This window comes from Silene latifolia, chromosome 2 (genome assembly GCF_048544455.1).
Source record: "Silene latifolia isolate original U9 population chromosome 2, ASM4854445v1, whole genome shotgun sequence".
In the NCBI taxonomy this organism is placed as follows: domain Eukaryota; kingdom Viridiplantae; phylum Streptophyta; class Magnoliopsida; order Caryophyllales; family Caryophyllaceae; genus Silene; species Silene latifolia.
Genome location: NC_133527.1, coordinates 5,754,229 through 5,778,976, shown reverse-complemented (window position 1 = coordinate 5,778,976; position 24,748 = coordinate 5,754,229). Strand labels below are relative to the sequence as shown.

At 36.9% G+C, this 24,748-nt stretch overlaps 3 protein-coding genes across 3 annotated transcripts; 1 reads left to right on the top strand and 2 right to left on the bottom strand.

Moving 5' to 3' along the window:
• Positions 1 to 834: 834 nt before the first annotated feature.
• LOC141642107 (glycine-rich RNA-binding protein 4, mitochondrial-like) lies at positions 835 to 5,479 on the bottom strand. Its single transcript, XM_074450791.1, has 5 exons — positions 5,338 to 5,479; positions 5,123 to 5,191; positions 2,130 to 2,236; positions 1,705 to 1,899; positions 835 to 1,003 (listed from the first exon to the last, which is right to left on the bottom strand). Exons 1-5 carry the CDS (start codon positions 5,450 to 5,452, stop codon positions 977 to 979), a joined length of 513 nt encoding a protein of 170 aa, XP_074306892.1. The 5' UTR covers positions 5,453 to 5,479; the 3' UTR covers positions 835 to 976.
• A 1,704-nt stretch (positions 5,480 to 7,183) lies between these two features.
• Positions 7,184 to 12,401, bottom strand: LOC141642106 (small ribosomal subunit protein cS22). The gene is made up of 4 exons (XM_074450790.1): positions 11,872 to 12,401; positions 8,939 to 9,040; positions 8,389 to 8,688; positions 7,184 to 7,397 (listed from the first exon to the last, which is right to left on the bottom strand). Exons 1-4 carry the CDS (start codon positions 12,205 to 12,207, stop codon positions 7,359 to 7,361), a joined length of 777 nt encoding a protein of 258 aa, XP_074306891.1. The 5' UTR covers positions 12,208 to 12,401; the 3' UTR covers positions 7,184 to 7,358.
• A 2,251-nt stretch (positions 12,402 to 14,652) lies between these two features.
• LOC141642104 (uncharacterized) lies at positions 14,653 to 20,240 on the top strand. The gene is made up of 3 exons (XM_074450787.1): positions 14,653 to 17,112; positions 17,483 to 17,586; positions 19,899 to 20,240. The coding sequence occupies exon 1, from the start codon at positions 14,961 to 14,963 to the stop codon at positions 16,503 to 16,505; it is 1,545 nt and encodes a 514-aa protein (XP_074306888.1). The 5' UTR covers positions 14,653 to 14,960; the 3' UTR covers positions 16,506 to 17,112; positions 17,483 to 17,586; positions 19,899 to 20,240.
• Positions 20,241 to 24,748: the final 4,508 nt, after the last annotated feature.

Here is a 24,748-nt window from a genome sequence, read left to right as displayed (position 1 = left end):
TGAGACGGTGACTTGTGTTTTAGTGAGACGGAAATTGCATTTCTGTTTTGAGACGGAAATTGCATTTTGGTGAGACGGATACGGAGTTATGATATGGAGGGGAAACTTGGAAATTTACGTTAATTGTCGACGATATTTAGTAATTTGTCGACGACGTATAGCAGGACCCTAATTTAAACGACTTGGCCCAAAATTGCAAAGTGATAATTATCCCTAAACATGAACCTTGACAACAAATAACCCAAATACCCTAGTCAACAAAATTCTTGCAAACCCAAAATAGATCGCACCAGAATTAATCTAAATTGCATTAGATCCGATTGACCTGTTTGTTAGGCCCTAAACTGAGTTGTAATATGAACGTGATCCAGAATTCAGATTAACCCGAGTCATAATATTAATTTGAAAAAAAATTGTGCTTTAGTTTGGTTATCTATTATTGACCTTTTTTTTTTCAAGTTTTTAAGTAGAGGCAAAATAATTTAATAATCATTGCTATTGATTAGGTTCTTTACGTTTTCTTTTTTTGGTACGTTAAGCAGATTTTTTACGTTCTTTTTTTTAGATCTAAATGAATGGTTAAAACAACAAAAATACTACTCTATTTAAAAGTCACATGCATGCAAGGTTCCACCAAAAGCAAATGTAAAGAATCTAACGAATGAAGATCATTTTGAAGTACTAATATCTTGTTTTTGAAAAAGAGTAACAAAAAGAAACTTGTATCCTTGAAGGTTTCAATATCATTTGGTAGAGGTGGCTAAAAGCCAGGTTCAAGCCCCTCAAAGCCAGCTCGTTGCAATGGCCAAGGAAGTGTCATGCTTGACGCTACGCCAGACCATTTTTTTTTGTTTTTTCTTGACGACCCTAAGTAGGCTATGCCATGAATCTTCTTTCCTGAACAATGCGGTGGTGGAGCTCGCTTGCTATCAAAAATCACAACCCATGGGCCAACCCGCCCGAATGGCCGCCTTTACTAGTCACTTACAAACTTATACGTAACCTGGTTCACAGAAACCGCGAATACGTCATCTCCTTTGTAATGTAACAACTAACAAGTACTACCGAAATCACAACAGTACATGTAAACATACAAGTCCTACAATGAAACTATGATTCCTCCCCTTTTTAGGCTTTGTTTACATCTAATTTAATTACTTTCGTTGTTCTTTGTGAGAGATACTTTAAACGGAGATAGTAAAAAGGAAGGCCTGAACAATAAAACAAATTACATGCAACATGTAGCCCAAGTGCCCAACCATGATATCAGGAAACAAGTTCACAAACAAGTAAACAACCCAATAAAGCATTCCCGTAAGGCCGTAACTATTGCATGGGGCGGTCTTACACTATGAGACGGTGACATACGGACATTGGACAACTTATTATTAGGTCTCCTAGAAAATCAAAACTAGATGATCCGGTAATGTCCTGAACTGTACAGAAAGATAACGAAAATACTCTTTGTAGTTTGTATTAGGGTGTAGAACAAGAGAGCACAGAAAAAGAGAAATGGCCGATTATTGACTATTAGGATAGCCAAAGATCTTAAAAATAGAAGCAACAAAATTACCGCAAGTTCTAAACTCAATCCGTCTCATTGTAGACGGACACTATCCGTCTAAAGCTGTAAACAATAAGGCTTATCCCACCAATTGAACAAGCCCTTATATTAACATCAGAAGCATGTAAACAAAACTAGACCTCATCATTGCCTCCACCAGAACTCGAATTTCTGTTGTAGCCGCCGCCACCACCACGACCGCCGCCGCCACCACGACCACCGCCGCCACCACGACCACCGCCACCACCACGACCGCCGCCGCCGCCACTACCATAACCACCTACTGGTTGCCTCGATTCAGCTATACTCACGGTAATGCTTCGTCCATCGATCTCCTGCAAATTGAATACAGGACTTACCGACATCAATAATAAGCCATGAGACACGGCATTTGTGAACAGGGTCTTTTTTTTTCCTTGTTAACCCGAATATTCGTGAACAGTGTCAAAGTACCATTAGTATCAAAACAAACTTTGCAGTTCCCTAGACACCGAAAAGGAGAAAATATTTTTTGTAATAGTAGTGAGGATCACTTTCAAAAACAAACTAGATTACTGGTTATCACCTGGCCATTCATGGCTTCTGCGGCACTTTGAGCATCTTCTTCGTCAGCGAACTCTACAAAACCAAATCCCCTTGACCTTCCTGTTTCGCGATCTACTACAACCCTAGCTGCAAATAATGAAAAAAAAATGAATGTATGAGCAAGTGGATTGCGAAATTTACAACAATATGGCCTGATTAGACTTGTCAAAACACGACCCGACCCGTTTTTTGAGGGTCAGAGATCCGTTTTTTTGACCCGTGATCCGAAATGACCTGTAAAATCGCGTTTTTCCTACAATGCGTAGACCTGAAATGCACAGATTTGATCCCCATTTTCCCGAGCCCCCCCTCGGATGAAGAGTGGAAAAGAATAGAAAAGATTGTTGAACTTTTGAAACCTTTTGACCACATTACAACTCTTATTTTGGGAAGAAAATATCCTACAGCTAACTTGTATTTGAAGAGTGTGCGGAAGATTCAGTATTTGTTAACCACCTATGCTAATTCTGTAGATGAATTGCAAAAAGATATGATTATGAGAATGAGGCTCAAGTTTGACAAGTACTGGGAAAATTATAGCCTGATTCTTTCTCTCGCCGCTATATTAGACCCTCACTTCAAACTACCATTTATCAAGTATTCTTTCCATGAGTTGGAACCTCAAACTGCGGACTAAAGGCTAAGTTTGTTAAGGACAAATTTTACAAGTTGTATGAATAGTATGTGAAAAAAAGTCCCCAAAGAGTGATGGAGGCGAATGTACGTACGATACAAGATGAACTTCCTGTAAGTGTGGTGTTCAATTTTGATATATGATAAATTCTCAATACATGTGTAGTTGTGTTGTAGGGATTTGCAAACTTTGATGCTGGTGTTGTAATAGGAGATACTCGAGATAGATCTTCATTAGATACGTACTTGGATGACGCTAGATTAGAACATACCTTGGATATTGATGTTCTTAAGTGGTGGAAGAAAAATGAAGAAAAATCCACCGTAGTAGCTAAGGTGGCTAGAGACATATTAGCTATCCCGATCACCACAGTCGACTTGAGCCTGCATTTAGTATGGGAAGTAGAGTCTTGACCAAATGGAGAGCATCACTCCACCCAAGCACTGCTGATGCATTGTTAACAACTCGTTCATGGTTAATTGGGTTTGAAGTGGAAGAAGGAAGAAGGAAGAAGGTAAGACCTATATATACTTCAATTACGTATACTTATAATGCTGAACATACGAATTTTTATTCTCACATGCATTTTTGCATTACTGATAATCTGATATGGTACTAGGTGATGAAGAAAGACAAGATGTAGATGGCTTGGGGTTTGAATTCTCAAATATGACCATCAACACCGAAGATGATGAAGATGAGGATGGCGAAGAATATGAGGATGAAGAACAAGATGTGTATGCTTACTCATAGTAATTTTAATCTTTGGATCACCGTCATGTTTAGGCGTTTAGCTATCGGTATTTGTAATGCCCAACTTTTTATGTACTTCCAAAACTATGTCATGTTCTCATCAAATGACTCAGTGAGTTTTTGTTGTAATCATATTGAATTTTCAAGAGCATATAACCTAGTTTGTGACTTGTTCGATTATGTTGGTGATGTGCCCTTCCTAATGCATTTGTCGCTTTGAATTTCCTTTCTTGACTTGTGAGTTGTGATTTTATGGGGTAATTAAGTGTTGAAAATATAAACTTTTTAGATGCAATTTTGATAATAATTTAAAATGAACAAAAAAAAGTTCAAACTAATGAAAAAAATACTTAAAAGTTAGACGTAAAAAAAAATGGCGATAAAAAATTTAAAAAATATTACCGAGTCAAGTGTCTTGTGTCTTTCAACCCGTATTTTGATCCTGACTTAACACGTGACCCGTATGACCCGACCTGTATTTGACCGACCTCTACATCCACCCGACCTACCTCAACCGTTTGACAGGTCTAGGTCTGATACTCCCTCTATTTTCTATATAGGTCATGTACTCATGTTAACAGTTGAGGAGACTCGCTTCAATTTCAAATGCTCTTGAAAATTGTAATATATGGGTACATATCATGAAAAATGGAAATGTACGCTCGTACAAAAGCAACTAAAGCATACTTCTCTAGTTCTCTAGAAATTTGACGATATAAAATTAAGGGATATTCTACATGGTACCCCTATGTTTTTTGGTTTCCTAGGGGTACCCCTCTTTTTCCACTAAGAAACTTTGACGGCTTCTTATTCATGGTAATGAGTTCGGAACGCGACGATTCTTCGATTTAAAAAAAAAAAGGTCACTTTCTAAACTTGTAGAGCTACCCGGTCCATCAAATGTTTTTAACCAAATAAACTTTGAGAGGCTATATCTCACGGCTACGAGTTCATAAAGTAAAGATTTTTTTTCGAATTAATCGTCTTTACGAAAACTTTAGTTTGGGAAAAAAAAATTGTCGTTCTGGAGTTTGTGGCCAAGAATTATAGACAATGAATGATTTTTAGCTCAAAAGGAGAGGTACATCATAGAATATGGAAAAACATAGGGGTACCATGTAGAATATCCCTAAAATTAATTACTTTACTTCGAAAACAATTTTTTTTTTTACAAAAATGAGAGTTATACCATCTTCTCAGAAAATGAGAAAATCCCATATTAAATAGAAAAGGTATAACTTTGTTTTCGACAATGAGTAAGGACAATCAGAAGAGACTGTCTCTCAATAAGTTTAGTGAGAGACGTATTACAATTTAAATTAAAAGTGGTACAAAGAGTAATAGAATAGGTATCAATCATACAGAATGACGTACTTATAAAAATGATTAAAATATATGATAATATAGGTACGATTGTTAAGAAATTATGTACAAAATGAAATAGTTAAATTGATATAGAATCAAGAATAAGAAAGTTACGAATACTAAATAAAAGGGTATGTAAAAGTGGTCTCTCAATAAGTCATCAAGAGACCGTCTCTCCGAAGTCTTACAATTATGTCATAATACTCAAATGTAAAGCTCACCTCTAATCACTTCACCAAATCCAGAAAATGCCTCTTTGAGTGTTTTATCATCAGCTCCAAAAGTAATACCTGAAATACTCAGACAACTTCAATGAAATTTATTCAATTGTAACTAACATCAAAGCTCTACAGCTAGAAAAAAAATGATTTGGAAAAATGGGGCGCTTGTAACGGAAAAAAAAAAAGAGATTACAACATAAACGGTTGAACAATACCTGCAACAAAGAGCCTATTACTAGACATGTAGCGAACAGAATTCAACATAGAAGATGCAGAATTCTGAGCGATACTTTGCTTAAGAATGCTCCCGACTTGGTTGAAGAGTGCCATTTTTCAGTAATCTGCATAACATAAAAAAAAAAAAAAAAAAAAAAAAAAAAAGCTCGTCATAAGTCATACTTCACGTAACAAAATGAAACCAAACATGGAAAACTTCAGCTACCATAGCATCTTATACGTTACACGTTGTACATTAGCTTTGATCACAATTGAGGGCATAGAGGTAATAAAAATACCGGAAAAATACATGCTTTCTTTCGGTTTTTCCATTAATAATTCTTTCACAGTGAGAAACCAGAAGACAAACAAAAAACATCTCTCCAGCAGGATGTTTCACAGTAAAACAACGCAAATTTCAGTCAACAACTCAAACGCAATAACTTTGACATGGGAATAACTACAGTAATCAACCTTCCAAATTTGAAGGAATTGTACAAATCAAACACCATTAATCACCTTTCCAACTTAAAGATACAAATACTTGTGCAAGGCGGTTTTACACAAGTTTATTGCTAAACGGGTTCTTTTAACTACTACTTTTACCCACTAATAAGGGTTGTGTTTCGGATCGTTTTACACTAAGTTAGATTGACACCGCTTTACACAAGACTAACTGAACTTAAGATTGAAACTTTTTAATTCCTAGAAATCAAATCAAAAGCTATTAAAATTGCATAACTACAAAGTATTAACAATTACCAGAAGAGATTGAAACTTTGTAACTCCTAGAATTCAAATCAACAGCAATTAAAATTAAACTATGAAGTAATTAACAATACCCAGAAAAGATTGGAACTTTTTCATTCCAATAAATCAAATCAAGAACAATTGAAATTAAAATAACTACAGAGTATTACAACAAAAACAATGCCCAGATAAGATTGCAAAAAAAACAAAAAAAAAGGTATGCATGCAAATTACCCAGATGAACGCAAGTAATAAACCCTAATCATGGTAATTCATACAACAATTAAATTAATTCAAATTAGTGATAAAAATGAGAACGGTTTGATGAAGAATGATACCTGAGATTTTGATTTTGAGAAAGAGTAAAAGAGGGAAAGATTGAAGAGGGTTTCAGAACTGAGAGGGTTTAAGCTTTGAGACTTGAAACATGGAAAATGATTTTTTTAGTTGACCAGTATCCCATACCCACAATTGAGACAATCTCCTCCGAATATTAAAGCCCCTCATCATAAGTTTGACTTCTCCGTTCGCGATAGTCAGAAATCAAACCCGATCACTTTTATAAGAGATGAAAGCCCTTATCAGTCACACCAGCCAACTTTGATTAAAAAAAACATGGAAAATGATTGTGGTTGGTAATGTTGAAAATTTCCAAGATAAAAATATTTCCAAACCTAGAACCTTTCGAATTCGAGTAATCGGATAAGCTATTATCAAGTTATATTTATGGATAATAATCCGTATTTAATAATAATAAATATTCGAGCCGGGTTATATTGAGACGGGTCAATTCATTTCAGTTCAAGCTCAGGTCTTGAGTTCGGGTATCAAATCGGATCATTCGGATTGACTCAATTTTACTAGGACTAATTGAGCTGTAAACCATTAAAATTGATCTGATTGACGTAGTTAACTGAATAGATCGAGTCTCACGGTCTTAAAATGACTCGTCTTGTAACCGATTTACACGCGAACTGATGAGGTAGGTAAGAGTGTTCATTGGTCCGGACCAAACCAAACTTGGTGAAACGAAGACCATGGTTTTACGGCTGTCTTGGAAATGCAGATAGTGATGCCCGGTCCCGACACTGCTTATGACTCGCAATCAGCACATTCCAAAATTGCAAAGGCAACAGAAATAATGTTCCAGACAAAAGCAGTTCAACAACAAATACTTGATCTACTTTGTAACGTAATAAGTGCTACAGAAATCACAACAGTACATGTAAACAATCAAGTCCTATAACAAAACTATTCTTCGTCTCCACATTTACGCTTTGTTTACTCGTATCTTTTGCCCTTCTAAAGCCTGCATCAGAAAACGTCTGTGTCAGAAAGCTTCACACAGTATTGCAGTCTATGTTACAGATTTGTAAACGAGGTGTTGGATATGGTGATATCACAGGGTCGAACTCGACATGACTCAAATTTCGAATACAGGTTATATGTTCTAAAATGGGATACAAGTATGAGGACGTATTCAGACAACAACAATACCCAGACAACCCAGTGCCCCGAGGGCTTGGGAAGGTCGTGCGCAATCGTACCATTTGTTAACAATATAAAGATGTTTACAGATTACCCACAATGAAAACTGCGTCAAAAATCCAATGATAGCTACTTCACAATCACAATAACGGGATCAATTTAGTGAGTTTTGTTTTATTCCATCATAACGGGGAACAAAGAATAGTGAATCCTGGAAACAATAGACATGTTTTCAAAAGGTAATTGCGAAATATTTGGTTTTTTTTCTAAGTAAAACACAGAGATGTTTGAGACATAGCACATAAGACTCAAAAACGTCAAAAAACAAATTACATGTTTCATATGACAGCCTATCTCGTAGGAAAGTGTCGGATTGATAACTGATAGGTATCAATCCATACCCGTATCTTTTGAGTGTGTAAACAGAATAAAAAAAGGCAGCCCGGTGCACGATGGCGTCCCCGCTAGGCGAGGGTCCGGGGAAGGGTCCCACACTCCCACCACAAGGGTGTAATTGGGGCAAGCCTTCCCTTGCCATTTTGGCAAGAGGCGGCTCCAAGAACTTGAACCCGTGACCTCATGGTCACAAAGCAACACCTTAACCGGTGCGCCAAGGCTCCCCACAAGTGTGTAAACAGAATATGGCCACAAAAATGAAGAGTCGGAAGTAAAATAAATTCCAGTACAGAAAGGTTGCATTCTAGCATTCTTAAAGTAAGATATCTAGTAGTTTTGAGCTGATTATTATTAGCATGTCCGTCTTTTTAACGCATATAGTGAGTGAGGGGTGTTCAGGTATTGAGCCGACTTACAGCATTGTTTAAAGCAGTAATGGCAGCCTCCACCTCTTCTTCTGAAGAGAAACAAACAAACCCAAATCCACTGGACTTTGAGGTCCCTGGTGTCCGTTGAACCTTAGCACTAAGAACTGTTCCCTTCCCGGAGAAGAATTCCTTCAACATCTCAGTTGTCACTGTCTTTGCAAGATTGCCAACGTAAACTTTATGTGGACTGTCAACAAATTGTGTATCCTCTCCCTGGATAGCTGATATATTCACACCTCCCAATGGTTTCTCCGTAATGTTCACCTTGATTTTACGCCCACCAATTTCCTAGGTGGAAGACGGGAAAATATGAGAAAAGGTTTAAAACTTCAAACCAACAATCAATTAGACCTCATTGCCACTGTAGATGTATGCGAGGGGATCACCCAAATCCTCTATGTATTCCCCTCATTTAGTTATAGGATTAAAGAGTTTGTTTCACATGTAAGACCGTCTCATATACGTTTTTTGTTTTATAAAATTATTAGGAGAGACTATGTTCGGCTATTCTAGAATCTAGATGGCACGAAATGCTTACTGTGTCGTTCAATTTCTCAACAACAGCATTTGCATCCTCGACAGTCTTCATAGTAGCAAAAGCAAACCTTCTACTTCGTCCAGACCATTTATCATACATCACCTGCAAGAAAACAAGGAAGAAACACTCAGTTAAATTCTCACACCAAGTTCATGGAAGTACACACGAAAAGGATCAATTGTATATTATAACAAAATTCACAATTGCATTCAGTTTACTGAAATTTTATGACTTGTGTAAACATACGACAAGGGCACTTCTGGAAACTCACGTTAAGGGAAATGGGCGAGGCTGATAAAAAAATGGAACACAAAAAGAAGACTCGAAGCTATCACTTGTAGAAGCAAGTTGACAAATGATCCAAACTACACCACCAAGTATCAAAACATTTGTCACAAATGCATATAAGTTACTCCCTCCGTCCTGGTCAATTGTTGTCATTTGGTTTTGGCACAAAGACCAAGGAAAGAGGAAGGGGCTAATTACAAGATGACAAGTGGAACAACTTGAGTGTGAATGATCAAATTGTTCATCAAGTTCATTCTTAAAATAGAAAAGAGAACAATTGACTGAGACACCCTAATATGAAAAAGGACAACAAATGACCGGAACAGAGGGAGTATTTCACTGAACTTTTGACTTGTGAAAACCGAGTATGGAAAGGACGCTTTTGAATCTTCATTATAAGCCATCATCTTCCTGAAGATAAAAAAGTGATAAAGAACCTAAATTGGGTCTACCTAAAGATTTTCTATTCTAATGCACATCTTTGGGATCATATAGGAAGGACAGTGCTTCTATGGACGACTAAATGCTCGATTTTAAGGAACAACTTTAGGATCATAGAGGAGGTGCATGAAATCCAATGAGTCAAACAAGCTCAGGTGCGCAACAATTTTGTGATTTGGTGCAAAAGGGAGCACATATGGGCAATTTTGATACTGGTGGTTTTGAATCGGGTCATGAGTACCACACTAGTTGATTAATTGATTCTACTCATGAACCGAGGGTATATACTAAACAGCTGCAAAATAAGCAGCCGTGCAAGAAATAACACCATTCATTTGAAGTAACTAGCAATGAGGTGAGGATTGCTAGAAATCAGTTGGCAACAAATGTTTGATGTTCTTGAGCTAATTCATTGTATCCATCAATTTTCTTAGCTCCTTTGGGGCGTCTCCTACACTCTAAGGCCTTGTTTGGATGAGAGGATTTGGAGGGAAAGGGAGGGGAGGGGAATGGAAGGATACAAAATCTCTTGTTAGGATAAGTAAAGGGGTGGGAAGGATTTAAGTAAAGGGGTGGGAAGGATTTAAGTAAAGGGGTGGGTAGGATTTGGAGGGATCCATTTTCCATCCTCCAAGGCAAACTAAAATCCTTCCAACATAGGAAATATTTGGAGGGAAATTGTATCCAAACACTCATCCTCCATTTTCCCTCCCCTTCCCTTCCCTTCCTTTCCCTCTCCTACATCCCCCTCCCCTCCCTTTCCCTCCACTTTTGCTATCCAAACAAGGCCTAAGTGGAGCGAAAGAAAAATGGAGGGTTTTAGTATTGCCACTTTAGTAAGCATAAAGTGACATGAGATCAACAAAGTAGACACAAAGCAATCAGAACAAGAATAGTTGGGAAAAAGGAATAATATTTTGCAATCCATGAGACTGACAAAAACATATCCGGCAGCTCATAGATACACTGTTCAATGTTAGTGAAGTGTCAAGTAAGCAATATGCATCCTTTAAACCTTAGACCAATATGTAAACATCAGCAACCAGTATAACAAGAGTATAGGTCGTCACTTGGATCAGTGGATGTGCAAAGTGGCTATGACCATTGATCAAGTATCATAACAACGATGCTACTACATGGTGAACTGAGGCGCCTTCAGTGATATACAGAAAAAATTGATGATGGTATTGAAACTCAGCAACAACTGTTTCTTCCTACCATGTCTACTTTGATGGGCGGAAAAGAAGGATAATCAGAGTCAAATGGAAGCGGAAAAATTGAAAATATTCGATTAGCCCTAAACTCTTGAAAAAAAGGTCAAAAATCAACGCATAGTCATTTTAGAATGTGCCCTCATAAACAACTTTTGATGACCCATGGTCCCAAGTTCCCAACCCAAGGTAAAACACCGTTGATTGGGCTTCAACCATCAACTTAAAACTTTTGGTTGAGATGATTTTTTCACAAGATTCACACCCTTTAATACATTTCCTACCAATCATTATGCTCAATAAGTATCTATTGATCGACATTTCTAACCATGCTCTATATTCCTAATCACTTCAACAGCAACTACATTTTACACGGCTCGCCTACTCAAAAGCTTCACTACTATATATGACATACTGCAGCTATTCACATTTAGCTGCTATGTTACTTTAATGCTTCATCCACATAACTTTCGACAAACACTCTCACAATTCATTTTACTCCAAAATGCAATAATCCTTTCAATAAAATAGCTCTGCCACATCCAAAATTGAAGTCGAGTCGTAGTAACATAACCAATAACTAAAAACTAATACTTTCACCAAATAATTTCCTATATGTTTCGATATATATCATCTATTACACAAATGTATCAATTTTAAAAAAGGTCTCACTACTTAAAAACCACAATTTCTTTATCCAACAATCAAGAAAGCGAAGTGGCGGAACCAGAACTTGACGCTGGGGGAGAGCAAAACATCTAAATACCACAAAGTAAAAAAAAAAAAACCGGAGCTTTTAACTAACGATTTCAAAAGGGCGACCTCCCCTGTTAGCCCCCTTAATTCCGCCACTAAACTCAACATAAAAGTAAAATAACAACAATGCAGCATGAAAATTAAATACCCGTCACGAAGAATATAAAAGCAAAACAAATGATTGGGACGGAGGGAGTACAAAAATGCTTAAAACCCGAAAAAGACAAGGAAAAAGACCTCAGCTTTCTCAACAGCGCCATGTTCTTCAACAATACGACGAAGCTCGTCATTGTTAACATTTCTAGGAATGTTACCAATGTAAACTCTTTTAGCAGATTCATCATTTGAAGAAGATGAAGTAGTAGTAGTAGTAGTAGTTTCTTCAGTAGCAACTGCATGAACCCTAAATAATTGGGGTTTTTTTGTACACACATTTGTTTTGAAATTCAAGACATACCCATTACATAAAACTGGAATTTGAAGGTGGGTTTTTGTTGAAAGCTTCAATCTTGATGAAGTTGAATTGGGTTGTACAAGGGTTGGACATGTGATAAATGATGAAATTGTTGCCATTTTTAGTCTGATTTTTGATGTTTATATGATTGTTACTACACTAAACTGAATTGCTTAGTGAAATTTGATTGAATTGGGTTTTGAGAGGTGTGAAATGAGAGGGGAGGTGTATTATACTATTATCCCCTTATCCTATATGGCTATATGTCACCGGTCTTGCACTCTTGCTTGATGGTTTTGGGGGATTCTCGGCTAGTCGGACCGGTAAAGTTAAAAACTTAAAATGATATTCTTCGATGTTTAAATTTTGTCGGTATTAAATTTGTTGTAGTAATTTGACTAAATCTTTCATACACAAAAAATATTTGATGATTAGGAGCAATATATGTTAAAGTTGGTTGCGATTTTTGTCGAAATAGATAATGGAGTAATACAATGTGGAGTGACTAAGGGATTAGGAGAATTTTCTACTAGCAGGGCAATCACTTTTCGGGTATCGAATTTCTAACCGACTAATCACTTGTTTAAGACATGATAACCCTTACCACTCACACTAACTAATTTTGATAAATAACACGACTTATTTTCATTTTTTTTATACATAAGAGGGGTGAAGCCCCAAGACTAACTAACTAGTGATAAAGAAACACCTAAAACGTCTTCTCGGAGAATAGAGCGTAAATCACGAGGATGAGCGGATAAGACAGTAATCGAGGGAAACGAAGTTACTCCTTGATTGCCAAGCCAGTCAACTGCACGATTGACTTCTCGATAATAACGATCTATTTTCACATACCAACCATCTAATTTGATCAACTCTTTGCAGCGCTGGACCAAGGGACGTAACCCGTTGCTCAATAATTGTTCGCCGCGGAAAAAGTTCACGCACAAACTATTATCCATAAGGACGAGCAGCTTAGCTATATGTAACGAACGAGCGTGCTCGAGACCGGCCAAGAGAGCCCACATTGAATTACAAATGCCACGAGAAAATAGGTAGGCTGAAATGAAGTTACCAGAAATGTCATGAATTATACTGCCACAACCTGCATGCCCTGGATTTGCCACCTTACATAAATTTCTTCATAAATAGAGCTTGGTGACGAATTAAATAGAGAGAAACAAAACTGTTGCTGAAGAAGGCGAACATGATTAATATGGTTCTCATCGCCTCTACCAAACATGACATTATTTTTCCATTTCCATATCCCCCAACATGTGATATCAGACTCCAGGGGCTAATCGGGAGAGGCAAAGGTAGAAGTGTTGTGTATGTTGTCCATTTCCATATCCATCAACACGACTTATATTTCATATTGACGAGTGACGACCAATGTTGATGGCATGTCAATGAGTTAATTAGCTAGACAATCATACCCATTAACAACCTCGAAACATTGTCATGTCTGAATCATACTTGTGTTTGGATGATTTCTGTATTAATCCAATCAATTTACATATTTTTACTTGAGTTTGGGTTATATCTATATTGTTCCGGGTGTAATTTCAGAGCAGTTATTTGTTACCACCCGTGCTTGTAGAATGACGTCCTTGGTTGAATCCTCCTCTCGGTCTCCTGAAACAATGAACAAACTGAGGGCTCGGCTTTGCACCGAGCGAACTCACTCCGACGCTCAAGTCAGTAAACTTAAGGGATAAGTTGTTGTTACTTGGTGAAGTATATTTTGTAGAGAGACAAGGAAGATATTACCAGATGAATAGTGATTCTTAGGTTAAATTGTGGATCCCCTCCTCAATGAGAGTTGAGGAGTATTTATAGACTTTCACCTTTTGTCACGTAGTGGCCAAGTGGCCAAGTGGCTAGCAGGTGGAAAGACTGATCTACCCTCGGCCGAGGGACCCATGGCAGGCCGGCGGGCCTGTTGACTCGCCGCCGAGGGGTCTTGGATATGAGTTCGCGGATATGTGCCCCCATTTGGCTAGTTGTCCCAGTAGGGACCCAAGAGACAGCCGACAGTCAGTCTGCGTCGGTTAAATTTGTCTAAGTCGTTGACTTGCTTGTGGATATCTTTGACCTTACTCAATATGTTGACTTGGTCAGCGGGTGCAGAATATGCCCCATCATATATTACAATTAATCTACTCAATTGACATATATTCCCTTTATTTGGGAGTATATTTGAATGAAATTTAACAAAAAAAAAAAAGGGTAGAGAATGAAATATCATGAAATTAAATTGTACTGTAAATTATTAAACAATAAGTCTTATTTTAGACGGTCTAAAATAAGTCAGAGTAAATGTCACCATTTTTTAATAGATAGTAACCACTTAGTGACAAAATGTTATAACTAAAATTGTCACTTTTTACCCAAAAAATGATGGTAACATTTTATCGTAAAATAGTAATATTTTATCATAAAATGATTACATTTAATCTATTTTATTTCAGATAGAAAATAACCGATTTGAAATAAGATTTTGCGATTATTGAAAACAAAACAAACATAGAATGGCATGGAATTGTTTTTTTTATTTTTTATTTTTGGTGAAGAATGACATGAAATTGTTGTTCAAACTTGATTTAGCTTAAACCACCTAAAAGTCTAAAACCCCTCTTCAAACCAAAAGGGTTCCTCACATTTCTCATACCTCCAAAATCCCTAAAAAATCGATTTCAATTATCGAAAAATCAAACCTCTACATTGCGAAAATCAGCAATTCATGATTGGTATTTTCTCTATCTTACTCCAATTTTTTTTTTATCGATTTTTGAATTGAACTTTTAGGGATGCGGATTGATTCTATTGCGCAATTGTTATTGCATTCTAATTAGGGTTTGAATGCTATGATATGATTTGCAATTTAGCCAAAAATCGACTTGTTTATAGAACCCTAATCTCCAGATTTGTTAAAGCAGGATTAATTGATCGAGCTATTGAAACTTTTGATGAAATGATTAGTTCAGAATGTAGGGTTTTTAGTATAGATTACAATCGATTTATTGGGGTTTTAATTAAACAACCTCGTCTCGATCTCGCGGAGAAATACTATTACTCAATGATGCCACAAGGGTTTTCTTTGATTTCGTTTACATATTCGAGGTTTATATCGGCTTTGTGTAAGGCGAAAAATTTTCAGCTCATTGAGTGTTTGTTAGAAGATATGGAAAAGCTCGGGTCTGTACCCGACATTTGGGCGTATAATATTTATTTGCATTCTTTGTGCCAGGAAAATAGGATAGATTTTGCGTTGAAAGTATTGGAGGATATGGTTAGGAAGGGCCGACAACCGGATGTTGTAACGTATACTGTGTTAATTAGTGGGTTGTGTAGGGTAGGGCGGTTTGATAATGCGGTTGAAATGTGGCATACTATGGTAAAGAATAGGTTTGAGTTGGATGGCAAAGCTCATAGGGCTTTGGTTTTGGGGTTGTGTGACGGTGGTAAAGTTGACTTAGCTTATGAGCTTATGGTAGATTCGATAAAACGTGGTGCAAGTGTAGGCATATTGGTTTATAATGCTCTAATAAATGGGTTTTGTAAGGCTGGGCAGATTGAAAAGGCGTTAACTATTAAATCGTACATGAAGAAGAATGGATGCGAGCCTGATAGAGTCACTTATAATATACTATTGGGTTATTGTTGTGATCGGGTTATGTTAGTGGAGGCTGAGAAACTTATGGAGAAAATGGAAAGGAATGGCGTAGAACCTGATATATATAGCTATAACCATTTTCTTAAGGGTCTTTGTAAAGCTAATCGACTGGACAAGGCTTACTTGTTACTTGATGTGATGGAAGTTAAAAAATTGTGTGACGTCGTCTCGTATAATACTATTATCCAAGGACTCTGCAGTGGGCATCATATCAAGAGAGCATACAAACTTTTTGAGGAAATGTTTCACAAGGGGATTTCTCCTGACGTGGTGACATTTACCATCCTCATCAATGCTTTTCTCCACGGGGGTGGTTCTCATATTGCTAAGCAACTTCTTGATCGAATGACGGGGATGGGCATGTCTCCAGATCGCGTGTTGTGCACAACACTTATTGATCATCTTTGCAAGAGAGGCAATACTGAGATGGCCATGAGTGCTTTCAATGATATGATAGAGAAAGGTATAACTCCAGATGTAATTACATACAATGCGCTTATAAGTGGACTCTGCAAAACTTCTAGAATAAATGAGGCATTGATTTTATATGATGATATGAAAAATAGAGGACCTTGTCCTGACGAAGTGACATTCAAGTTGATAATCGCGGGGTTGATACGGGAGAAAAAGCTTTCATTAGCTTGTAGTTTGTGGGACTACATGATGGAGAAGGGATTTACTCTGGATAGATCCATCTCTGAAAGCTTAATCAGTGCACTTGAGTCAGAAGGCACTTTGTGAGTCGAATGGTCTAGATGGTTTGTGCATATTTAAGTGAACTATGAAGGTGTTTGCTATTTTCAACACTAGTTTGGCTTACTTCACCTACTTCTCTGGTGAACTGATTGAATATGGGTCACGGCGGTATTTTCCATTTTTCAAACGGCTATAAAAATAGCCAATTTTTGACCAATATGATCTGTATATGACCAATGGGGACAATTTTGACCAACACCACATTTGACCGAGACAATCAATAATCGGCCGATACTTGGTTGATCTATGCAACTGATACTTGGTTGACTATTACAAAGGATCAGTAAGAAAACCAAGAGCATTTACGCACCACCGGCCTACTGCGTCATAGTATGCTTCCTTACAGTGTCACTTAATACCACGTCGCTAGTTTTTATATGCGACTATGCGAGGTACTGTAACACTGATTTGCTGGGATTTTCTCCTTAGTGTTTTTTCATTCCATGGTGGTATAAACTGTGTTTGGTGTAAGGAGTTATGGGGTGTATGCTCAGAGCTATTCTCTTGCAACCTCATTGATGGATGCTCATTCAGGATGGCGATTTTCTCTGAATTTATGCTTGTCCAGAGGGATTCCCGCAGACTTGCAATGGTGATTATTTTATTTGTTTCCCACTCTGTCGTTATTCTAGTAACCTTTTTTCATATATATAGATACTAGGCTAAAACCCGTGCAAAGTTGCACGGGTATGTATAGACATTGTATTAAAATTATGTTAAATTCAATTTTTAGCGGGTATTACCTTCCAATTTCTTATTTTCTTGACACCATAACGTACATTTCGTAAATACAACCACTAAGAATGCTTAACAGAATTAAGTTCTAAGAGAGAGTTTAGTATTAAGAAGAATAAGTATAGACAAAAAGAACTTTAGTCTTGATCTTGGGTAAGGAAGCATGTTATATTGCTCAGCTCATACACTCTGCAGTACTATTGACTTGTTAAATCCTTTATTTCCAGGGTCTATGTGTTTGCTTTGATATGATTCAAGTCAAGAGCAGTGCTAAAGGGAAACTTGCTAAAAGGGTTTACACTTACAGCACTGTTAAAAGTTGATTACCATGGTAAATAATCGTTCTGCCTTTGCTTATTGATTTCTCGTTGTTTAATTTAAATTTCATGCTTGTTTTGCTTTGTCGCTGGTTAAGCCTGAATTGTTTTGTGGGAATTAGTGGCGTGATTATTTGTTGGTTCAATCCAGAAATGGGCTGGGTCAAAATGACTAATTTTGCCCAGTGGACCAATCATGTTAATCGGTACTCGTTAGAACTTGCCTGCTTTATTCGGGGCTAACATTGTGCGCCTACCTGCCCCATTCTAGCAGCCGTTGCCAGTTGTAGCGTGCAAGCTAGCGGCCTTTTGGATCTAGTTTTTCAAATGTAAACTGAAATATGCTCATTTTACACATTTTATGTACGTGGACGCACACTACGCGAGCAAACATGAAGCAAAATATAGCAGTATCATTATACTCCCTCCGATCCAGACAGATGGTAACATAGGGAAAATTGGGTTACTTAAGAAAAGGTGGAAAGGTGAGGGGTAAAGTAGGAAAGTTTGATTGGGGCCACATGGGTTTAGGTGGATTAAATAGGTAGTTGGTGAGTGGATGGGAAAGTTGTAAATAGGTAGTGGATGTAAGGGTAATTTAGTCATTTTTCATGCCAAATATGGTATGTTACCATTGGTGTGGTTCGTCCATTTTAGGTAAGTGTTACCATCTGTCGTATATTAATGCCTGTCTTTCTCTAGAGTGTGTTTAGGGTGAAATGTAAATAGGTGTTTGAATTGGGAGTTCATAAAGTAAGAGGAAAGGGAGTGAAACGTGGGAAGAGAGAGGTCGAACCTGGTATTAGTATATTTCATTTTCCTTTACATAGTCCCAGAGGGACACAGTCACACTCCTCTTGTAGCAAATTGCGCATCCATATTTTTTCAAAATTTGGAAATGTGGTGGAATTTTGGGTAGGAAAGATGGGTAAAAGAATTTTAGCAATAATCTTCTAAATTTGAGTTAGGCATTAAGTGATATAGATGAGAGTAAAGTATATAAAAAACATACCAATTACAAGTAGGTACAGTACAAATACCGTTAATACGAGAGTAAACTTACACTGTGAAGTCTGAAATCCCATGTTATTAAGGTAATTAATTGAGGTATAAGGAGCTTAAATGGGTGTCTGAAGGGATTGATGTAACTACTTGCAGCAATAAACTTATTTCTTTTTTTCTGTTAATACGAGGGTAAACTTACACTCTGAAGTCTGAAATCCACTTTAGACTTGAGGTACTTGTTTGGGAAGTAATTTTAGATTGAGTAACATCGTCATCGTGGAAAGTTGACCAGTTACCTTTGGTACTTAGGGCAAATATTGTTTATGGAAATGCAAATCATTTTAGCTCTTAAAAGTGTTGTAGACAAAATATTATGTTTGATTAAGCATTACTGCTGCATCTACAAATAGGTCGTATGATACGCTAGGGTCAGTTCAGCAGCCAGTAGCATGCATCTGGGTTTGATTGGAGTTGGGTCATTTAGGGTGTGTTTGGATAGCTGTGTTACTCAGACACGCAGAGACGTGTCGGCGTGTCGGACACGGGCACGGCTATTTGAGGTGAATTTTCCTGTTTGTGGTTTAAATTGAAGTGTCAAAGTGTCGTGTCGTGTCGGACACCGACACGTGTCTGACACGCGACACGGCAGTTAAGTGAAGTGTCGGAGTAACATAGTTGGATACTTGGATAGCAAAAGTGGAGGGAAAGGGAGGGGAGGGGGATGGAGGGAAGGGAAAGAGAGGGGAGGGAAGTGGGTGTTTGGATATAATTTCCCTCCAAATCCTGCCTATTGTGGAGAGATTTTGATTTGCCTTGGAGGAGGGAAAATAAATCCCTCCAAATCCATTTCCCTCCACCCTTATTTCCTATCCAAACAAGGGATTTTGAATCTCCTACTTTCCCTCCCTTTCTTTTCCCTCCAAATCTCTCAATCCAAATATACCCTTACCCTTAGTCTCTGAGTGTGTTTCAGTGTGTTATTATTGAGTCATTTCGAGGTATAGGTCACTTTGGGGGTAGTAAAGTGCGATTAGGCAAGTTATAATCATTTCGGATTACAAATCATTTTAAATCGGCCAGTCGGGGTACCAGGTCATATCCTGTGTTACTCAAACAGGCGAAGATGTGTCAGATACACTGACGTGGTAAAAAAAAAAAGTGTCAGGCTAACTCTAGTACGGTCATTCTGGCCAGGTAAGTTTTGCCAAGACCTTTAACCCCACTCGTTAAAGGACCTGTCCCGTTGATTGTTTTGAACCGTAAATTGTATAGTTCGGTTATATGGAGATATAATCGACTCTGATATAATTTTGATTTGCAGGCTATGATGGAGTTGCGGCCTGGGGGGCGAACTACAAGAATATTGACGACCACAGTTGAATATTGGAGAACGGAAATACATTAACTGCTGAATCCATGCTATGAACCCGAGAGTTGAAATGATACAATACAATAAGATTGTTCCAAATACGCATTTATTGAATAAAATGAGAAATTGTCAATGTATACATACAAAATTGTTGTAATACTAATGTAATTATCTAAGTACTAATAAAACAATTCTCGGTCAATTTACTAAGCTTAAGCCGTTGTATAAAAAATCCATTAGAGGACTCGCATTCACCTTCGTATCTTCAATTGTATACTCTTTTTTTTTTTTTTTTTTTTTTTTTTTTTTTTTTTTTTTTCTGGTTTCATCAACTTTTTATCCACTCATCAACTCTTCAAATGTAAACAATTCATCTCCGCCTTCGTTATATGGCTCCAATGTGGGTGGTGGATAATATGTAGGTTCTGGTACGATAAACTCCTGGTCGCCATGACCGTAATTTTGCATCATAAAGAGATCGTCTCCACCTTGGGGCACGAGAAGCTGAGCTTGGTCGACATTATTGGGCCAATCATATTCTTGTGGTTCGGGTATCAGCAGCTGAGGATCATAGTTGTGATTAGGCATCCATGCCGCGGTATTCTCGACTTGATTTTGTACACTTGAAACACCATTGTTATTAGATCCATCATCAACATTTTCATGGTTGTCTTCAAAATTGTTAGAATTCCTCTTCCTTTTCTTCTGTTGGTTGATTTCTTCATTATTTATTTTGATTTCATTGCCTTTCTTTGCTTTCTTATTATATATGTGACACAAGACAATGTTATCCGGCTGTATCAAACACAAAAACAAATCGTTTTAATTAGGTTCCGAAACACTAAATTGACGTTTATGCCATATAACAATCTTATAATATACTCAATCTGTCCAATTATTTGTTTACCTTTGATTAAAAACCCTTCACAATGAATATAAAAGGTAAGCAAATGACTAAGACAGAACGATTAATTTATATACAACAATACAACATACTACAAGGAATTGTGTTTATGCTAAAAAAATATGATCAACACGTTTCATATATCATCAAAATATACATTATATATTCAAATATATGATAAATACTCGGTAACTATTAATTAATAATAAAATAACAAATCAATATAATTTCCTCAAAAACAAGAATCCAAGATTCTTGGAGCTAAACAAGTGGCAAAACCAGGATTTCAACTTAGGAGGCGACAATTTTAGGGAGAGCGAATTATATCTTATTCCTTCCTAATATGAATAGCTAAATTTATAGGTTACAGTTGAAAAAATTTCAGATTTTTATTTTAAAAAATACGAAAATCTTGTCCGCCGGACGGGTAAGCTAAACCTACTAAGAAAGAAATTCAAGAACACTGTCTTAATCATTTATTTACCTTATTTTAATTTAACATAAACAAATAATTAGGACGTACAAATTAATCAAGAACAAAATTAAAAACACTAAAGAAACAAGCTAAGGTATATACTTACATTGGAACGATTATTAGTACGTCGTCCATAAATCATGTAATTAAGAAAACCATCTTCAATACAATACTCATGCATGATCCACTCTTGTTTACCACCTTTATACGTAAACTGCCTCATCGTACCAATCTTAATCTCCGCGCCATTAACCACTCTACGACAAGGAGTAGGTTTCTGACCTAGCCACGTACCGCCTCCAACCGTACGTATAATCCGAGTATGGGTCTTCTTCTCTTTCCTTTGTCTCGTAAATAAATAAATATGTTTTGTTGGGTCACGTTTCCCGAATAGCTCATCGGGTGATTTGTCCCCGTAAATGTCGATTTCTTCAACTCCGTATACAGGTTTCATGGAGCGGATTCTCGTAGGGATGAAGTATGAATATATTTGATCTTCGTCCGGTTTGAATACGTAACCAACTGGAATTTCAGTATTGTATGTGACGGAACTAGAACTCGTCGAATAATCCATGGTTGTTATGATTATAACTATGAATATGATTATGAATTTATGATTATGGTTTAGGTTTTATAGTGTGTGTATATATAGAGTACCTTTATGGCTTTATATATCCTATTAAGAATCTACGTAGGGTTCTATTAATCCATTTAGAATCAGGATTCGTTATTACACAATTCTATTAGGACAAGAAATTATTTATTTACTATGTTAATTAGTTATATAGTTAGTTATTAAGAATATTGTTATTTGTTTATTACATATATAATATCACGTGGTATTAATTCCTTAGGGTTTAGGGTATAACCTAGTCAATTGATCAAAGATATTTTCTGTCTTTTTAAATATTATTTAAAGGTTCATATAGTAAAATTTTTTATTTTATTTTTTGTTAATTATGGAGTATTAGAATATTAATACAAAACACAAACGTCAAAGAATTGGATCGATTCAATAATTTTTATTTGACAAAATGAATGACTTATTTATAGTTACGGACTACTCTCCGTTCATTTCATTTCTATTCCAAAAATTTGAAAATGTATGTAAACAGGAGTAGTAAACAAAGACATTTAGGGATGGCAATGGATCGGGTTGGATCGGGTTTTGCAAGATCCAACTCCGATCCACTAACTTAGTGGATCGCCAATCCATATCCAAACCCGATCCAAATCCAAAATTTCAAAATCCATAACCAATCCTTTATACTTTTTCCGAATCCATACCCACTCCAAATCTATACCCGATCCACCATATAATCCAAAACCCGATCAAAAACTTGATTTGACTATATAAAAAATTCATTTTATATGACAAGATTGAAATTTCAAGTACAATAATAAAGCCTAAATTTTTCAAAAATATTTGATTGGATCGGGTTCGGGCACGAATGGATCTGGTATGGATTTGGTTCGGGTTTTCGAATAGTGGATTTGGATATGGGTTTTTAAATAGTGGATCGGATAAGGTTATTAATTAAGAGTTGGGTTTGGATCTTATTTTTTCCTTCGAATCGGTTCGGTTTCGGTTCGGTTCGGTTTGGGGCATAATTGCCATCCCTAAAGACACTTTAATAAGCGAAAGATCCTTTATTACATAGGCCTTTTTTTTTTCCAAAATTAATCCCAACAAAAGATCATTTTACTTGTATGCATTTAGTTTCGTAAAAGTTGAATAAAATTCCAAATTCAGGAGATTACTCATCTATCTATTCATCACTAAATCAAAGTCGAGAAATCAATGTACATAACAAAACTGATTTAATAGTAACTAAGACAATAAATTTGATTACAATTATTCCAAATACCTCATTCATTATTATGCAAATTATCAAAGTATTACTATTATTACACAGCAAATTCCCGATCAATTTCCAAAGTTTAAGCCGCGATATCAAAGATCAATAATAAGAGGACTCACACTCTGCCTTCAATTGTACTCTCCCATTTTCTCTGGTTTCATCAACAAATTTCCAAAGCTTAAAACCCGGCATTCCCGACTTGGTTATATGTCTCAGATGTCGATGGATAATACTCATGGTCGCCATTGCCGTAATAAGTACTCATGAAATCTATTATAACTTGGGAATTTTCTGGTAATGACATCTTATCGAAATTTTCCATCATAAATTTTTCCATAAGATCGCCTTCACCTTGGGGCACGAGACTGTGCGCTTGTTCGACATTGGACCGATCATATGCTTGTGGACGTGGTTCGGGTAAAAGAGGCTGATGATGATCATTAACATTTTCACACTTAGAATAATTCGTCTTCCTTTTCTTCTTTTGTTGGTTGAATTCTTCATTATTTCCTCTGATTTCTTCATACCGCCTCTTGCCTTTCTTATTATACACATGACACAAGACAATGTTCTCTGGCTGTTATCAAACACAAAAAAAACAAAAATAAATCGTGATTTTAGGTTCCGAAATAAAAATTATCTATGACTCTAAGAGGCATTAGTATATAGCTCCCTCCGTCTCAATTATTATTTGCCTACCTTTAATTAAATAAAATACCCCTCACAATGATTATAAAAGGTAATAAACAAATGATTGAGACGGAAAGAGTAATTTATACAATAATACGGATCCAAGACTAGTCTAATATTATACATTCTTAGACCATTATGCAATAATCTATGATTATTGTATTTAGACCTGTACTCGGGCCGGGCTAGGGCCGGGCCGGGCTGGCCAGGGGGCGGGCCGGGCTCTCCTGGTGAAACCCGGGCCAGGCCAGGGGGAAGGGACGGGCTTGGCCGGGCCGGGCCGGGCTGAGATATGCTTGACCCGGGCCAGGACGGAGAGGCGGGCTAAGGCGGGCGGTGGCGGGCCTTATCATTTTATTTTTATTTTTGCTAAAATGGCGGGCCAAGGCCGGGCCAGGCTGGAATTTCGGACCGGGCCAGGCCAGGGTTAACGGCGGGCTAAGGCGGGCCGGCAGTTGAGCCAGCCGCATAAAATAACGGGCTAGGATGGGTCGGGTCCGGGCCGGGCCGGGTCAGCCCGTGCTGATGGCCAGCTCTAATTGTATTACGTACAATATTGTTAATTATCATACGAAAAATGATGCAATTTGTTAATTTAATGTAATTATTATACAACCTACTACAAGAAATTGTGATTTATGCTGCAAAAAAAATTAAAAAAATCCATGATAACAACAATATACTCGTAGGTTATATTCAACAAACCAATTCAAGAATCAAGAAAGTTAAATAAAAAGTTTTAGTGAGCTAAATTTGATAAATAACTAGTAATAATAAAAAATAATAAATCAATATAATAATAACTTCGAAAATTCTTCAATCACCAAGATTAGAGGAACTAAACCATTTCCACCATTGACAACATACATGA

Excerpts from the sequence above, each read along its gene's own strand:
- LOC141642107 (XM_074450791.1), bottom strand. The coding sequence starts at position 5,452 with ATGGCACTCTTCAACCAAGTCGGGAGCATTCTTAAGCAAAGTATCGCT. Across the intron at positions 2,237-5,122 it reads ATTTGGTGAAGTGATTAGAG|CTAGGGTTGTAGTAGATCGC; the intron begins GTGAGCTTTACA and ends CATTATTTGCAG. Across the intron at positions 1,004-1,704 it reads CTGGTGGAGGCAATGATGAG|GTTACGTATAAGTTTGTAAG; the intron begins GTCTAGTTTTGT and ends TCTGTGAACCAG.
- LOC141642106 (XM_074450790.1), bottom strand. The coding sequence starts at position 12,207 with ATGGCAACAATTTCATCATTTATCACATGTCCAACCCTTGTACAACCC. Across the intron at positions 8,689-8,938 it reads TTGAGAAATTGAACGACACA|GAAATTGGTGGGCGTAAAAT; the intron begins GTAAGCATTTCG and ends TCTTCCACCTAG. Across the intron at positions 7,398-8,388 it reads TTACTGCTTTAAACAATGCT|GCTTTAGAAGGGCAAAAGAT; the intron begins GTAAGTCGGCTC and ends TTTCTGATGCAG.
- LOC141642104 (XM_074450787.1), top strand. The coding sequence starts at position 14,961 with ATGATTTGCAATTTAGCCAAAAATCGACTTGTTTATAGAACCCTAATC.